Genomic DNA, 18,237 nt, shown 5'->3' with positions numbered 1-18,237 from the left:
CTCGCATGCATGCGTTTAACATCTGCTTCAGTGTGGATGTGGATGGATGTAGATAGGCATCTCTGGATGAGTCTGTGTGTGTGTGTGTGTGTGTGTGTGTGTGTGTGTGTGTGTGTGTGTGCGTGTGTGTTAAGGAATGCCCAACAAAGAAGCCTTTAGGATTAAAACAGCCATTATTGGCTCCTAGAAAGGGATGGTGGTCTATTTTGCTTAATTGGCAGCCCAACCTGCTGAATGCTTTAATAAGAACTGATCTGAAAGGAAAAAAAAAAAGTCTGGCCTGGTTCCAATACTGAGTGCAAAAACATAAATTTGACTTATATAACTTGATGCATCCTACCTCGAGGTGTATGTGTCCGAATCCCTCACTGTTAAAGAAACACACCACTTTTTTGGCAAAGAACTTCATCGATCAGCTTTGGATCATGTCCAGTATTTGGTGAAAAAATCATAAATTACATTGAAATTTGTGTATTAGGCTGCACATTGTCAGTGCATGAGAACTATTATAATAAGAGCATGATGTGACACAATGTAGGAGTTAGAAACTGAATGTAATTTTCTAGCATTTTCTTTTTGCCTCAGAACCCAGTGCAGCGTTTTCTATATCTAGTTATGTTTATTCTACTTCTTTTTTTAATCTATTACTGACTTCCACAGAAGACAGATCTCCATAACACATTTCTATTGTAAAAACTTTTATACTACTCATATTTCTTTGTATACTTCTTCTAAAAGAGACCTATTCCCTAAACCTCTTCTTCAATTTTTGATACACTCCTTTTATGATTTGATGTTGTTTTATGGGTAATGCCAGACTCCTTGTATGTGTAAAGCCACTCAGCCAATAAAACTGATTCTGATTGTTTATCTGTGCTTCTAATGGGATTATAATCCGTTTCCAATGCAGCACAACACACAAGAGTTAGCAGTAATCTCCCTTTATATTAGGAAATGCTTTTCTCTATTATGTGGCAAAAACGACCTCTACTGGACGGTCGGTAGAACTGCACCCATGATGTCATGAAAGTAGCCGATATTCTCTACTCAAACAGACTCTATCCTCTGCCTTCTGGGGCCAGTGAGATTATAAGAGTAGAACCATAACATACAGTATATAATGACCACTGGAAGTAATGGTAAATTCTGTATATTTTGCGATGATATTCAGTGTCTTATTCGGTGTTTCACCCAGAATGTAAAACAAAATATGCAAAGAAAATATCCTCTAGAACAGCAAATGTAAAGAGTAGTAAAACAGACGTGATGTGGAAAAGTTGCATATTATTACTTAAGACATTCTTCTCCTTGTAGTAAGGGAAGAATTATTCATTTTCACTAAATTATTAAAAAAAAAAAAAGAGACAGTTTCATGGGTGTCAAATGGGTTTGGCAAGGTGTGGCACTCTCCATCCCGTACCCTAAGAGATTTGATTCATTTTGTACTTATTAATATTAGATGCAGGCTCTAATTGGATTGGGGAATGCATATATACAGTACATATACACGTTTTTAAAATACAAAATGTATTATGGAGGTCTCTCTTCTATACGTTATGCACATGATTGCACTAATAGGAAGCTATGGAAATCAGTAATAGATAAAAAAAAAAAGAAAGAATAAACATAACTAGATACAGAAAATGCAGATATAGAAAATGCTGTACAGGGTGCTGAGGAAGAAAGAAAACTGTATCATCATCATCAAACACAAGACAATTACATTTCAGTTTAGTATTCAAACTCAAGGCAAAACAAAGCAAATATCTTCTGGAGAGCTCACAGAAAATACCAGAGAAGTACATATTTGTTAGTTTGAGCTAGACTGATATATGGGGCTGATACTGGCCTTTTATTAAAAATCTGATCTGGTCCAGTCAGTGGAGTCCACCTCTGATATGATGAATATGATGCAGTTTGATTGATTACATATTTACTGTAGAACTGATCAACACTACACTGGTTGTCAGTGGGAAGACTCAAGTATGCATGAATGCTTTATTATCCTGGGTTTCTAATGGAGTATTAGTGTCCAATTCTGCTTATGTATATATATATATATTTTCACCAAGTTAAAATTCAATGTAAAGACACTGAATATCAGCCATCTGCAGCTTCAATCCCAGAAAATGGTTTCAATGCTAGTTCAGTCTGAAAGAGTCCACGCTTTCATACCAACTCATGTTGTGCTTGTTGTCCAGCTCAGTGTTAGAGACTGCTGCCCTCCAGTGGTCACTGGGCAAACTCCACTCTGCCGGATAATTCTTCCAAACACCATTTTACTGCTGAGCAAAGTTCCCACCACGGCCTCGAGGTCAAATTCCACGACCGGAGAAACTGCTCTTCCTCGCTGGCGTGTTCCATGTTTCTCAGTCAGAAAACCATCTAATGCAATGAATGTGACAAGCTGATTAATAATACATTCTGCTGCATTCCTGTAAAGCGAGCCGTTTGTTAAAATTTCCCTGAAGAATTGATCCCCATCAAGTGTGGAATACAATCTCAAAATTCCATGATATTCCAGGAATTCCATGACCAGAGATCAGGCCGATAGATTTTTGCTGTGAATGAGCCTGTTCATTTATTGGAATAGAAGACACGACAAACACCTTCCCACACCATTTGACTGAAGCGTTTCCATTTCATGAAGCAATGCAGAGGCCAAGTTTTCACTTGTTAAAAAGGAGAAATACCTTTATTTTTAAGACCATTAAAATAAATACTATACAGAATCCGATGTAGAAAAGTTGATACATGGCTTCTGTCTCAAAAAGGTTAACAATTCCATCACATTTTTAATAAATTCATTTTAAAAAATAGCACTGACCATAAACCCCAGAATATTACCATTCTCCTAACCCAGCCCCCCCACCCCTTCATGACAGGCATTTTTTTTTTTTTTAAACATAAAAAGAAAAAAAAAAAAGAAAAGAAAAGAAAAAGACAATGGTATAATCTCTATATACTCAATCATATGCAGTTTGGTCCTTTCATGTCAAAGACCCCCTCTAACATTTTGGTGAGGTAGGTTACAAAAGTGACACCACCTTATCAAATAGCCGATTGCTGGGGAAAAAAAAAGAAAGAAAAAAAATCAAATAAACAAAAAAAAAAAAAAAAGGATATCAAGAGCTAGTGATGAAAATCCAACCAGGTCGTGAAAGTCGAGAGGCAAATTCTCCACAAAACTCGCCGCTGTGTTTTTGCCTCCAAACTCGTGTCGGCACCATAAAGTCGGTCTCAAACTTAATAAAAATGCTACCTCACAACTTTTGACTATACAAGTTAAGCAATATGAACAAGAATCGCACAGCAGAGAAAAGATCAAAGGGGGAAACAAGTCATTCATGATGGATTTACTATACAGGTCTTTTTATTGAAGATGCCCTGTGTATTGAAGCCCCCAAACCCCCTTTTCTTCACATGATCATGGATTTTCTCCATAAGATATATTAAGAGGTTGTTTCTGCAAGTACACTGAAGGTCGTTACTGTAAGTACTATTCTGGTCAAATGCAACACTTTAAAAAAAAAAAAAAAGAAAAAAAAAAGATATAATTTCATTTAGAATATTTTGTTTTGTTCAGTCAAGACTGAGCTGCAGTCTTTTGAGCCAATCCCAATTCCTTCAGTCGTCAACATTACATCAGTTGAAGGACAAGTTAGTTAGTTTGCCGCCACAGTGTACGGTGGCCTGGAAGTGCAAACCGCATTTCACAAAACAACTTATCAAAAAAAAAAATCAGAAAATGGATTAACATTTCCCAAACAAATGCTACCTCTAACATGCTAATGCTAACACTTCCATCGTCTGACTCGGATGACACTAACTTAGCCAAGTTATTAGCATAATGTTAACGATAACACGATAATGCCAATATGCATATGCTAACGCTAAAGTCCTTTCACATGTAGCATTAGAACGTTAACATTAGCACATTAGCATTAAGATAGTTGACTTTTTAATATGTTTGTGAAGTGTTAAAATTTATGAAACATGAACGCATTTTCTGACTCGTTAATCGTTTTGTGAAATGTGGTTCTGTTTAGCGCCTCGGGGACATCGTAACAGCTTCATACTTAAGTCGCTCAACATTTCAAGTTTTTAAAACGAAAAAAAAAACTTCAGTCTGCATGCATGTTTGTCGTCAATGAAACATTAGCACTGAAATGTTTTGCAGATTAATGCTGGATGCTTTTTAGTCAGGTTTTTTTTTGGGGAGTGGGATTAGACGCAGGAAAAAATTAAGGCCTTGACTTGGAATAACAGACTGTGGCGGGCAGACAGGAGGTGGTCAGTAACTCATCCTTCCCGCATCGATGGCCAAAAAAAAAAACAAAAAAAAAAAAACAATTTCAGAAGGGTAGGAATTTGAATTCAAAGGGAACAACGATAGGAATAGGTCTGCAGTCTTCTTCCCCATAGGATGTTTAGGGGAAAGCGAAGGTGGAATTTCGCCGAGAGAAGGAAGTTCTTATGGAGAATTCCGATCAGTAAGGACTTGAGGTTTGACTTCTAAAATAGAGGGGGACGGGGTTGGACAAAGGGCGGGCGGATTCTTCTAGATGAGGTCGGCCACGTTCATGGGCATCTCCTCCACGGTGGTGTTGTAGAAGGTCTCAATGTCCCTCAGGGTTCGCTTGTCGTCCTCGGTCACCATGTTGATGGCCACGCCCTTCCTGCCGAAACGACCGCCTCGGCCAATCCTGACGGAGAAAAGGGAGTTCGTCTGGGTTCAAGGTTCATTGCACAAACGACACGACACTGGGCAAATTTTGCACATTTGTCGGCTCCAAATGGTAGTGAGGGGCAACTGCATTTTGAGGAGTTGACACAGAAATGCTATCATGGAACGTAAAACCGTATACATTACAATTATTAAAATCTTACACAGCGCAGCTTTAAAATATGAAACCAAGTCAAGTGGAAAAGCAAAAGCAGTAGTAGGGTTACATAGATTTTGGCCTTTTCTTTCAAAAAAACAAAAAACAGACCTGGTCCACCTCTGATGATGATATGCAGTTTGACTGATTCCATATACAAGTACGCATCAATGTTTTATTATCCAGGGTTTCAATGGAGTTTTAATGCCTCATGGTCTAAACCAGAAATAGTTGTGTTTTTACCTGTGGATGTAATTCTCCCTGTTGGTGGGCAGGTCGTAGTTGATGACCAGGGAGACCTGCTGGACATCAATACCTCTGGCCTGAGGAGGGACACATGAGCAATCAGTCACACAGCACCGTATCATTTCAACCCATCACTATCACTTGTGTTGAACAGTAGACATGGTGTACCATGGCCAAGAACTCATCCTGGACTAATGGACATCCAATGCACATGGGTGAAAGCCACTGCTACACACAACCAGAAAATGGTTGTTTAAACTTGGACCATAGCAGAACCCTTTGTTGCTGTAAAGAACCCTTTTTAGAAAGGTTATCTATAGCTAGGGCTGGGCGATAATTCAATATTATTGTTTATCGTCTTTCAGTGGAATCATATTATGATGATAAGATATTTTAATATCGTGACACGAATTTCTGCTGTCTAAATTGATGACAAGCAAATTTTACTTAAAAACTCTCATAAAATGAGGTATTGTGGGAATATTATTTGAAAATTTCAGTTTTGTTTGACATCACACCTAACATCACCATTCGGTTCAATAAGATGAACATTAATTTGATTATTTAAAGTGATTTTGCATACATGAACCATATCGTGATATATATTGATAGAGAAAAATCCTTATGATTATCATGATATTAATTTCACCCATATCGCCCAGCCCTATCTATAGCAATATGCGTAAACAGTTCAACATAGAACATTTATTGGAATGAAAGCCTGGAGACTCTTGACCTCCATGGACCATGACCAGTCTACTGCTATTGCTAAATCTAATGTCATATCCAAAAGGTTAAGTGTGTGAAGTGTCAGTTTCACATGCGAGGGGGGGAGGGGGGGGTAAAGTTAAACAGTCACAGAAACACCCACCCTGGTCTTCCATTACAGACTTTTCAGGCTCAAACTTAACATGACAAATGATGAAAGACTGTATTATACCCAGCAGCTGAGACTTTGTTGCAAACAATGCCTTGCTATTATCCAACTTCAAATACCAAAGTTTACAAAACATTTGGGAGTGATGAGTGTAATCTGCCATTAAGTCGTAAGTCGGGGACTGAAGCCCAGCCACTGTGGAGAGCAGATAGGTTTTTCTACCAAGGAACATTCAGTCCTTCACCAACACAGCAGCTGGGAGGAGAGGGAACCTTGGACTACACCCAAAAATCATGAAGAGCAAACCTGACATTCATCTGTTTTGTTCATGTGGCAATAAGGGGTTTAAAAGAATGGTAGGACAAGAGTGAGCAAGACAAAACCTCAAGGAACCAGTGGACCATTACTAGGTGTCATACTAGGAACAGGACACCGCTTCAACACGGGGAACTAGCATCCAAAATCTAAAAATAGCAGAGGAATGTTTGGTGCAATGCCAAGTCCACAGCATACCCGGGATAGTAGTTCACCTCTAAATCTACTACACCAGGACAGTGGAAAGATTGTTAGAGATCCTACAACTGCTCTTCCTTCCTGGTTCTGTAATGTTTTTCACTCTGTTTCATTGCATTACATGGTTGTGAATTAAAACCAACTTGGAAAATACATTCTGTTATATTTCTGTTAAGTGACTCTTTTGTAAATCACTGTACTTTCCCTGTCATTAGAAGGGAATTAGGCAAACTACAGAACAGTTTCATTTCACTATATTTTAAATTATTCCAATTGGAGACTGTATAAGAATGTAATCCTAGGTTTTACCCTCATCTGCCCATGTACAGTGTAGACATTTTGGTAATAAATCCGCAACTAAAATCTTCCATACGGTCCCTGGGAATAACACTAATCAAAATGAGGTTCCAAGGTCTAATGTGGTTTTATTTGGGGGGCCCCTTGACATGAAGACATCTGAGAATCCCTGGTCTAGCCAACCAGTATCTATATGTACAACAGTGGTTACTGTACGTACCAGCAGGTCGGTGGTGATGAGGACCCGACTGGAACCAGAGCGGAACTCCCTCATGATCAGGTCTCTCTCCTTCTGGTCCATGTCCCCGTGCTGGAAGACAAGATTGAGGATGAGGACAACTACACAAGAAGGCCTTGGAACGCACAGAACTGGAAGAATAGCCTACACTTGAAGAACTGCATTAGTCTAAATAAGAAGGAGAACGCTAGAGCTGCAACGATTAATCGATTAGTTGTCAACTATTAAATTAATCGCCAACTATTTTGATAATCGATTAATCGGTTTGAGTAATTTAAGAAAAATAAGTCAAAATTCTCTGATTCCAGCTTCTTAAATGTGAATATTTTCTGGTTTCTTTACTCCTCTATGACAGTAAACTGAATATCTTTGGGTTGTGGACAAAACAAGACATTTGAGGACGTCATCTTGGGCTTTGGGAAACACTGATCCACATTTTTCACCATTTTATAGACCAAACAACTAATCGATTAATGAGAAAATAATCCACAGATTAATCGACAACGAAAATAATAGTTAGTTGCAGCCCTAGAGAACGCATTAAAAATAATTCCAGTGGCTACATGGCTAGTAGTCAGACTTTGTGTCCACAGCATGAACCAGCCTTTGTCTCACTGAGCAGAGCTGACTGGGATGAATATGGACTGGTTCTCTCTTCCCCTGCCAGATTAAGATCCAGTGCCATGAAAGGACACTGCCTTGCCCAAAGGCAGGGGGGGGGGAGCCCCTCACTAGCTTCACAAGATGCTTTTACGTTTGCTGTACTATGGTGTGTGGGTGGGAAGAGGGCCTGATGGAGTATGTGATCATGTCTGAGTTTCCATCCAACGCGGCTGTTTTCATACACTGTGTGTCCTTGGCTGAAGCTTCACTGGCAAAGACGACAGAATTAAGTTTATCCTCATCACATTCTGTCCCAATCTGTCAAGATGTCTCTGCAGTTTATTTGTATCTGAAGTCAGAATGCGCCATCTGCCACTTGGTGTGTGTCACAGGTGATAAACATGGCAGCTAAACCAGTGTCAGTCCAAGAAGCAAATATTTCTATTGAAATTAGTTGTTAATCCCTGTGGGGGGGGGGGGGGTCTTACCAGGGCGGAGACGGTGAAGTCCCTGGCGTGCATCTTCTCAGTGAGCCAGTCCACCTTCCTCCTGGTGTTGATGAAGATGACGGCCTGGGTGATGGTCAGGGTTTCGTACAGATCGCACAGAGTGTCCAGCTTCCACTCCTGGGGGATGACAGCAGGTCAGACATCGAGCCCAACATCATCCTCAACTTTCTATGCACAGTTGGGAGTTCTTATAAAAAAAGGCAAACGCCAATAATGTGTAATTCGTTGACACATTAAAGAGCAACTCAACTCCAAACCCATGTGTAAAGCCTGATCGTTGTACTCTATAGAAGGTAACAACTGCCAATAGCAGATCTACAATTTCAGCAGCATGCTTTTTACCATTAGAAGTCAAGCTTTACACAGATTTGAGTTTGGTGTCAAGTTACTCTTTAATAAGTCTACTCTTTTAATAAGTAAAGTTGCACCTCATCCAAATCGACTGCAACTTTTTCAGCCTTGTGAGCTCAAAAAATTAATGTTTTCCAGCCGCGGTTTCCCCACCTCCTTCTCCACGTTGATGTAGAACTGGCGGATACCCTCCAGGGTCAGCTCCTCCTTCTTGACCAGGATCCGGATGGGTTCACGCATGAACTTCTTGGTGACCTCCAGGACATCAGCTGGCATGGTGGCAGAGAGGAGCACAACCTGGAGACAGGCGAAGGGGGCATCAAGACCAATTTAAAAAAAACTAAATGTATAAAAAAAAAAGGGAATGAAGCTGGCAAAAAAACAGCCCATTTCTGATTGAACATAGGTAATGAAAGTTCAGAAACTGCAAATGGGCATAAGAAAAAAAAAGACATCCTGGAGACCCTTGACCTCCTTGACCATGACCAGTCTTACTGCTATTGGGGTCCATGGGGTGAAGTTAACCAGAGTCATGGAAACACCCACCCTGGGTTTCCGTTAAGGACTTCAAACTCAACATGACGAAAGACTGTACTATACCCAGAGACCTTGTTGAAAACAATGCCTTGCTATTATGTAACTTCAAATACCAAAGTTTACAAAACATTTGGGAGTGACGAGTGTAATCTGCCATTAAGTCGTAAGTCGGGGACTGAAGCCCAGCCACTGTGGAGAGCAGATAGGTTTTTCTACCAAAGAACATTCAGTCCTTCACCAACACTGCAGCTGGGAGGAGAGGGAACCTTGGACTAGACCCAAAAATCATGAAGAGCAGAAAGGCAAAATGTTTTAGGGCCATTAAACATAAGGCAGATAGAGGGCGGCGACAACTTACCTGCGTGCTGCTTCCTAGTTTCTGGAAGATCTCGTAGATCTGGTCCTTGAACCCTCGACTCAGCATCTCATCGGCCTCGTCCAGCACAAACATCTTGATGTACTTGGCAGCTGGGAACAAGGAGGACGGTACAACTCCAGTAAATTCACCAGAAAGACCAGATGCAAAAGAGATGTTTTGCACCAATCATGGGGTAAATCAATTGTTTGGGGCATTTTTCTGCAGTTGAGCATGCCGTTTTGTGGGGCCAGATGCAGAAAAAAAAAAGTGAAATTTGTATTTAAAACTCAGTTTGAGAAATTCTTTCATTGGGAATTTGAGCTCCCCTTGCATATAGTCTTCAGTGTAATCACACTGTCACATGTCATTTCTCTTGGGACATATTTGCTGATAAAGCGTTTACATTAACTCCATCAGCTCCAGCTGATGATTCCCCTTCACCTGATGTGTCACAATAAAGTATGCATTTAGTGCTTATGAGGCCAGTGGTTGAAAGAATTATGGATGCTGTATTCAGATAGTGAGGTTTCTGATCATTGCTCTGGATCCCTGTTGTCCTGACTGACTCTGGCCAGCAGAACGCCAACCAGAGCAGCAAAACACTCAGGGGGTTTTCCGGAGTCAGTTGACACGCATGGATTTCATCATTATACAGCTTTTCCCAAAGGACAGTACATGTCTTTCTTTCCCTTTTACTTAGTTTTTTCCTGCGAGTTAGTAAGATCAATACTCAACAGCAGCAAGTCAAACACATTATGCTAGGGAATCTTGTCAAAATGTGAAGCCAAGCCAAGTCCGATCTCTGCTTACACTGAAGTCCTTCAGACTGATTTTAAAGAGTGGAAAATTCTCAATTCAGGTGAAGGGCTTCCCAGTGTAGTACAGATCACTTCTGTAATAAATATGGAACCGCTACATTGCTCTACCCTAATCTCCGATGACAGATGAGGTCGACTTACAGAGGAATTTGCGGTTGAGCATGTCAAAGACGCGGCCAGGGGTTCCCACCACGATGTGGGGGGCTTCGGCCTGCAGCTTCTGGACTTCATTGCGGACGTTGGTCCCTCCGATACAGGCGTGGCAACCGGCTCCCATGTAGTCGCCCAGGGCCAGGATCACCTTCTGGATCTGACGGGCGTAGACGGACAAAGGGCAAAATTAAAAACACCATTTCAAGTTACACAGAATAACTGCAGTAAACACGACACAAAACTATGAGTGCTTGTCATGGTTTTAACTAAGATTAGACAGATACATCCGTTTGACAATATTGACCTTATATTTAAGTTCTGAGGAAACGCTTGGAATTTTCTTATGAAACTGGCCCATGTTAAAGATATGGAAAATTAAAAAAAAAAAAAAAAAAAAAATCAGCTGGCAGAGACTTTGGCCTCAACATATTGATATTGGCCTTCAAACACTGGTTTTAACACTAAGGCCAATTGAATTTTACAAATCAAAATGCAGTTTACAAATTTTTGGCTCCATCCCCAATCTGTAGGTTCAGAGTTGAACTCTGGTGATAGTCTAGTAAGTATAAGTCACTGGTGATATTCTGGTCTCACCCGTGACGTAGGGCCACGTTAACCTAGACATCCGCCCAACTCTACTACACAGATCCACCCCGCCCCTACCTGCTGAGCCAGCTCCCTGGTGGGGGCCAGGACCAGAGCCTGAGTGGCCTTCATCTCAACATCGATCTGCTGCAGGATGGAAATGGCGAAGGTCGCCGTCTTCCCAGTGCCTGACTGGGCCTGAGCAATCACATCATAACCTGGACAGAGAAACAAGAGAGCGCCTTCGGTAAGTAAGCAAATTTCAGCTACCGTGTTCCGTGTCCACAGGAACTGGAGGGTCAAAATACTTGAGGACCAAAAAACAAAGAATACACGACTGTTTTAGTGAATATCTGATCCAGGGTGCGCAATTCAAGCACTTTCCAATGACTACAAGGTCTTTTTCGTGAAATTCAAAGAATTACATTGTGCTTTCATAGCCATCTATTCATTTCCCAAACATTTTTATTGCCTTATTCTTCTCTCAAATCCACAATTTCAAAACCCGTGGGAACCCTGCTGATCCCTTTGCTCAGGGAAATAATTTTTAGGACCGTGGCACCAACCAATTACTCCTGCTACTATAAATGAGTAGCTTTGTGTACTTGGTAGTTTTCAGTGTTTCTTAAAGTCAGTAAAGTATTTACTTAGCTACATCCACTACACAGTACTAATTTTGTAGACTCTCCATAAGCACGAGAAACTTGACAAGTCATGGATTGGCCAATTGTGGAGCCAGTCGCAATAAACGGTCCGTCAGCAAACAGGAAGAGAGTAATCTGGCTGTACTTTGTGCACTTCCGTCCTTGCAATAAAATAAGTGAGCTGTCATTTTAGAATTACATGGAAAAGATTGTATCTAATTTTGTCTTTTCTAAGAAAAAACCCAAACTAATTTTTACTCTGGGGACATTTTAAATGAGCTTCTTTTTACCTTTACTACAGTAGATTTTTTTACATTGGTCATTTTACTTCTATTCAAGTAAATTTTCATCAAGGTAACAGCACTTCTACTTCAGTAGGATGTTTGCCTTCTCTACACCTCTGGTTAATACCTTGTTGAAAAAGAATGCATTCAGAATAAAACCCATTTACAAGCCAAATGGCTATATCTGTAGTATTTTTACTAGCCATATGGCTAGTAAAAATGCCAGTGGCCAGATGGCTAGTAGTCACTTTGTGTCCACAGCATGAACCAGCCTTTGTCTCACTGAGCAGAGCTGACTGGGATGAATATGGACTGGTTCTCTCTTCCCCTGCCAGATTAAGATCCAGTGCCATGAAAGGACACTGCCTTGCCCAAAGGCAGGGGGAAGACCCAGACTAGCTTCACATGATAATTGTAGGTTTGCTGTACTAGTCCTGATGGCATTCATCACTTTCCTGGCCAACCAAAGACAGAAAACCCTCCCAGAAAGTTCACTGCAGCCCTTCGTCTTTTTGGGGTTCTCCAAACGTTTCAAATATGAAGATTTCTATACTTGGGTGCGATATGGTCAGTACAATTTCTGCAGTTTTGAGTGAAACCTGTGATCAAAACAGTCACCCTCACATATTCAAACATTTTACTAACTTCAGGTTTGTTTCTCCAAGTTAGATTATTAGTTCAGTGCACCTTACTCACCCTTGATACAAGGGATAATGGCTCTCTGCTGGATGGCAGAGGGCTTCTCAAAACCATAGGCATAGATTCCCCTGAGCAGAGTCTCACGCAGGTTCATCTCATCAAAACTATCCACGATCTGGTTCCAGTTGCTCTGGAGGGGGGAAGGAGAAACACCAAGAAAGGAAAGAGAGAAAATAATTAATTTACTTGGAAAAAACATTTCAAAAACCATCCAAAATAGAATATGAGCTCACACTTGGGATTTCTGCTATGCACAACTGACCAGTTACCAGAAAATCTATCCATCCTGTAAAACATGACCCGAGACCTTCTCTGAATTGTAAACTGTATATTTGGCATAAGAACAACATTTAAAATTTCATCATTTGTTCACACTGGTTGTTACTGCCATCCACAGTTCATTTTGGCAGAAAAGACAGACCAACCAATATAAAATAAAAATTCAAATTTTAAGAACAAGAATTGTTGGATGTACGCCGGATTCCAGAGTGGATTTGTAAACTTTCTTGTCTTGTTTCATGAAGGCATCTGCCAATAAGCAAGGACACTGTCAATTTGACATGTTTGAGTTGCATTTTATTGGTTTGCCATGACAACAGCACTTTGTCGGGCACATTTGGCTCTGTTGTGGGTTTGTGAAATATTTTGTACAGCAGCACAGGACTCACCTCAATGATCCCATCTGGCTCCATGCCCTCTGGGCCATTGTCTCTGGGACTGGGAGGGGGAGAATGAAGGCATTAGTATTATTCCCTGAGGGACAACAAAATAGGCTGGCCTCACTTCCTCTACAACAGTGATTCTCAAGCTTTTTCATATCACAGACCCCTAATTTAATCCACATTATGATCAAAACAGTCATTATTCTACATTCTCCAATTGTGTTAAGTAATTGTAAATGAAATGATGCTGAAGTTTAACAATTCATCAATTTGCTGGGGACCCCCTGGAACCGTCTCAAGGACCGCCTGGTGGTCCCCGGACCCCACATTGAGAACCACTACTCTACAATAAAGACAAACTCAATCTAGCATAAAATGTATTTCCAATGTATTTGCAATTTGTAATGTTCAGACCATTCCAGAACTTTCTTTGCAGTGTTGTATGCAATTTATTTTTGGTGTACTCGCTTTCCCTCAAAGTGAGTTATCTGCTTCTACGTTTTGACCAGTTATCCACGGGAAAACGAAAAATACACCACGAACAAAGGGGGTCCAGAAATGCAAAGGTACCTCAATTGTTGTTTTTAAACTGTGTTAAAAGGGGTTAGGATGGAGTTCCTTCTACCGGGGAATAATGAATACCGTGTATTATTAGCAGGAATTGACCGAATATGTCTTTGTCAATCTAGACTTTAAACAAGCCCGGCAGGAATCCCGAGTCTCTATCACCCTGGTGGGAAGCTCGGAAAAAGGCCTCCGGTGACTTTTCCAGAGTCCGCCATTTCTATTTCAGACATTCAAGATGGTCGTTTCACCAGCACTGAAAAAAAAAAAAGCCGGTAGCGGGTTACCAAGCCAAGCTAGCGAGGTCGTTCTCCTTTCACGTTACGAAAATGGCGGCTCTTTTCATTTCGACTGAACATTTCACGCCTCGACATACATTTAAGCCATAATAGGCCTCAATAGTGGAAGTATTGAGTGTGCGGCAGTAAGGCCACGCTCCGGCAGCTAGCCTCGGCACGGTGCACCGACGGGGTAACGGTACAGGCCCCGTCCCGTTTTCGCAGGCCCTTTCCAGAAACGTGTCATGTCAGCGAAACCTATTGGCTCACACCGACATAACCCAGTCGCTCGTTTCATATAGACTGCCCATCCTTTCTCTTAGCGAGAATACAGACGGGGGGGAAAGCTTAGAACAGCAATTTACGGCCTACGTTACCGGCATTGTCCTAGCCACCAGCTAACGTTATCACGACCATGTGCGCTCAGTCTAAAAAAATATAAAAACCTACAAATGGCACCGATTAACTACACCAATAGCTTTCATCTACTGCGGGACCAAATAGGAAATCGGTGTATGTCGAAATACCGATGATTTACGTTTCCGGTGTGCGAGAAATAAAAGAATAGAATCCAGAGCCAGCAAGGCCCAGACCAGGATCATTCACGTGCTCGCCTAGGCGCCGGTTAATATACCCCGAGTTACGTTCAAGAACAGCAGCGTTCACTGTCAATCGTGCTACTAAAATCCACTTTACGTATGCTAATCCAGTCAGTAAAACAACAACAACGTAAAAATCGAAAGACAAATCGAGAGATCTATCAATTCACCGCTATATTGGGTAGTAATAGGCAGGGGCCAGGAGTCTCGGGCAAGCTAACGGCACTAACGTTAGCGGTGCTACTCGAGCGCCGGAGAACCGGGCTGCTACGGTCAAAACACAAATGTTCACATCCCGAAAAGTCATCAACATTAAACACTAAATTTACCGGTGTTAACAAATAAACAAATTTAGAAAACACAACATTAGTCGCTGTAAAATCAATGTAACGCTCCGCTTACCTATCATCATATTCAGCCGACATTATTACAAAGGAAGAGACTGTGGCAGAAATGTGTTATATACGTCGACGTGACACTGAAAGACGCATTCTCATTGCAGCCGAACGCCGTCATTCAACTGGAACCCCGCCTACAGCGACGCGTGATTGGCCCGCTCATACGTCACTCAAAAGTGGGCCGAGCCAAAGCGTCTATGCTTGCGCGTGTTTGTTCGACTCTTACCAGGCCAGAGGGGCGGAGTTGACCGTTTATCGACTACCGCGCGTGCCCTAGCGAGAGCCCCGCTCACCCGGGCCATGCCGGGTTATAATTAGAAAGGCCCTCCACAAGTGAGCTGCTTACCGTTTCGCGTTTGCCTGCTCAGCTCACCCATTGGCCAGCGTAGACAAAAGGTCGCGTTTTATTGGGTACTTCACCATTTCTTTTGTTTCCTGGTAGTACTTGGTTTGTGCGTCACTATAACTTGGCAAGCCACAGCAGTGACACAACCCGCTGCCTGTGTTGAAATCGCAATGTGGAGAACATAATCGTGAAGTTATGGGGAAGACTATGAGTCACACTGTAGTCATCTGTCAAACTTATGAAACACAGTAATGTGACTGTGATCAACCCCCGCACCTGCATGGATTAGTGACACACACTGTATTTTAACTTTTTTTTTTTTTTTAAATAGGCAATCTTGATAGTAAAGAACACACAATGCAGCTAGAAACTTAGTTCCATTTGGTCCTTGATGATGGTAAAAAAAGTGGCAGCGGCAAGATGGCAACAGCATACAAACAAGTAAAAAAAAATATACACATGAATTAAACATAAGAATAGTCATCCTCAAATCAACGTTTACATAATAGGACAGCAATTTACACAGGCAGTTAAATAGCTCTATTTTACTGCCATACAACGGAGAGGCTCAAAACCTATTCACATCGTTTCCTGAGAAATAACGCCTAAGAAAGAGAAAAGGCCAGGGATGTGAATCAGTGGTTCTCAACGTGGGGTCCGGGGACAACCAGGGGTCCTTGAGGAGTTTCCAAGGGGTCCCCAGCAAATTGATGAATTGTTAAACTTCTGCATTATTTCATTTACAAGAAGTTAACACAGTTACAGAATGTAGAAGAAAGACTGTTTTGATCATAGTTTTACTGTTATCTCTTTGCCTACAATACAGATAGTCATGGAATTCTGAACAAAATCATATCTAATAATAAAAATATTCTCAGATTTGGGTCCGAGAGACAAATGGGGGTCCATGGCCCTAATGTGTACTAACTTAGGGGTCCTTGATATGAAAAAGTTTGAGAATCACTGAACTAAATTGTATCTCTCATATCCTGACAGAAGCATTGTTGGTACATAAGAGGACAGTATATTGTATAGTTGAATTTAATGGCATCATTGTTACCGATTTGAAATCTAAACCCTAATTATGACCTTTAAAACAAACAAGCATCTTATGTCATTTACCACCAAAATTTCAAAACCTGCTGATGTTGGCTACATTTCTGACTGATGACTGACGAGATATTTGGTTGATGTTATAAATTAGTATAGTTTTCATTTGATTCTGTATCTTAATTGTGATGTCAATAATCTCCATTAGGGCTGAAACTAACGATTATTTTCGTTGTCTATTAATCTGTCGATTATTTTCTCGATTGATCGATTAGTTGTTTGGTCAATAAAATGTCAGAAAATGGTGAAAAATGTGGATCAGTGTTTCCCAAAGCCCAAGATGACGTCCTCAAATGTCTTGTTTTGTCCACAACCCAAAGATATTCAGTTTACTGTCATAGAGGAGGAAAGAAACCAGAAAATATTCACATTTAAGAAGCTGGAATCAGAGAATTGACGTTTTTTTCGTAAAAAATTACTCAAACCGATTAATCGATTATCAAAATTGTTGGCGATTAATTTAATAGTTGACAACTAATCGATTAATCGTTGCAGCTCTAATCTCCATAGTGATTTTATGCGTCTTTGTCGGTTGGTAGCCATCATCCATCTTGCCACTGTCTGAAACAGAAAGGACCACAATGGAAATAAGTCTGTGACTTTGCGTCCCGCTTCACACTGACGTTTTGTCATGTGAAATTTAATCAAATAAACTGAACTAAAAAAATGTGACAAAGGATTCCAACATCAACTCCTGTGTATCGGTAAATAAAAACTACAACAGATAAGGTACCGTACCCAGCTGACGCCCATGCAGAAAAGCCCCGGTCAAAGAGAAACACGCTCACGTCTTTGCCATGTATGTTTATTCTTAGCAACCATAATGCGTTGTAGAAGATATATAAAACAGTCAATTATGTTGCATCAACTCCTGCTTGAAAAAAAAACAAACAATAAAAACAAAAAATATAACACAGAGCTATCAACAAAGTTGTCTTTAGTTACAAAAAGAAGAGTAGAGGAGGGTAACACCACTGCGAACATACTGTATCTGCTCTGTAGCCGCCGTGGTCCTGACCAAAATGTGGCTCAAACTTTCAAAGAAATACCAACCGGAGAATCTTTTTTTTTTGTACTTATTTACTCCAAAAATATGAAACAAATTTGTTGTCCTCCTTTTAACACCTTTTTTTTTTTTTTTTTTTTTTTTTTTTTAAACGATAAGCATAGCAACACATTTACTGACAAAGAGATAAAAACAGACGGAGAGAGAGAGAGAGAGAAACATGAACGCAACGTGAAGACTGAATAACCGCTTCTTCGGGCCAATTCGTCGTTCCGTCTTGTGTTTTGGGGGGCGGTAATCCGTAGAGAGGCCGGTCCGGACTCCCAAATGAAGCTGATGAACTGGGTGTGGCGGGGAAGAGTAAAGGAGGGGATGTCGATGTCGCAGGAGTCTGATATATGCTGTGCTCCATAGGTGTCTGAGAGTCGGAAATTCTGACGTTTTACTTGGAAAAAACGCACTGGAATGGCCCTTCAAGTCAGAATTCCAAGTAGGAAACACTACACAGCATTACTTCTAGCATGTTTATAATCCTCAAAATACACTTGAGTTCCCTTTTCAGCATCACATGACCTCATATCTATCAAAACACCTGTGTGGTAATGGTTAAACATATACATTGGAAATATAAAGCTGCAGTTGCTAATTCTATGCCGTTAAGCATAGTTCCGTGTCAAAC

The 18,237-nt window shown here is 40.9% G+C and overlaps 1 protein-coding gene and 1 non-coding gene across 4 annotated transcripts; both read right to left on the bottom strand.

Moving 5' to 3' along the window:
- Window positions 1-2,907: 2,907 nt before the first annotated feature.
- Window positions 2,908-15,152, bottom strand: LOC139664286 (eukaryotic initiation factor 4A-I). 3 transcript variants are annotated; one of them, XM_071543065.1, is made up of 12 exons: window positions 15,101-15,123; window positions 14,465-14,467; window positions 13,264-13,312; window positions 12,593-12,725; window positions 11,047-11,186; window positions 10,372-10,540; window positions 9,413-9,522; window positions 8,671-8,814; window positions 8,146-8,283; window positions 7,037-7,126; window positions 5,127-5,206; window positions 2,908-4,706 (listed from the first exon to the last, which is right to left on the bottom strand). In XM_071543065.1, exons 1-12 carry the CDS (start codon window positions 15,121-15,123, stop codon window positions 4,562-4,564), a joined length of 1,224 nt encoding a protein of 407 aa, XP_071399166.1. In that variant the 3' UTR covers window positions 2,908-4,561. The 3 variants fall into 3 exon arrangements, with proteins under 3 accessions (XP_071399166.1, XP_071399163.1, XP_071399164.1); XM_071543062.1 differs by lacking the exon at window positions 14,465-14,467 and having other exon boundaries at window positions 15,101-15,152; XM_071543063.1 differs by lacking the exon at window positions 14,465-14,467 and having other exon boundaries at window positions 13,264-13,306.
- Window positions 9,921-10,066, bottom strand: LOC139664290 (small nucleolar RNA SNORD10). Its single transcript, XR_011696836.1, has one exon. It is a non-coding gene; the product is annotated as a small nucleolar RNA SNORD10 (small nucleolar RNA).
- Window positions 15,153-18,237: the final 3,085 nt, after the last annotated feature.

Source organism: Centroberyx affinis, unplaced genomic scaffold (genome assembly GCF_046629955.1).
Source record: "Centroberyx affinis isolate AG114_WGS23_722 - 3 ecotype Tasmania unplaced genomic scaffold, CSIRO-AGI_Caff_v1 ptg004217l_1, whole genome shotgun sequence".
NCBI lineage: Eukaryota > Metazoa > Chordata > Actinopteri > Beryciformes > Berycidae > Centroberyx > Centroberyx affinis.
This window is presented reverse-complemented; position numbering and strand designations above follow the sequence as displayed.

What these genes read in the sequence shown, in the direction of transcription:
- LOC139664286 (XM_071543065.1), bottom strand. Translation starts at nt 15,123, where the DNA reads ATGTCGGCTGAATATGATGATAG. An exon ending in CATTATCCCTTGTATCAAGG is followed by an intron (nt 11,187 to 12,592) that starts GTGAGTAAGGTG and finishes TTCTCTGTCCAG; the next exon opens with GTTATGATGTGATTGCTCAG. An exon ending in ACTTCACCGTCTCCGCCCTG is followed by an intron (nt 7,127 to 8,145) that starts GTAAGACCCCCC and finishes CTTGTCTTCCAG; the next exon opens with CACGGGGACATGGACCAGAA.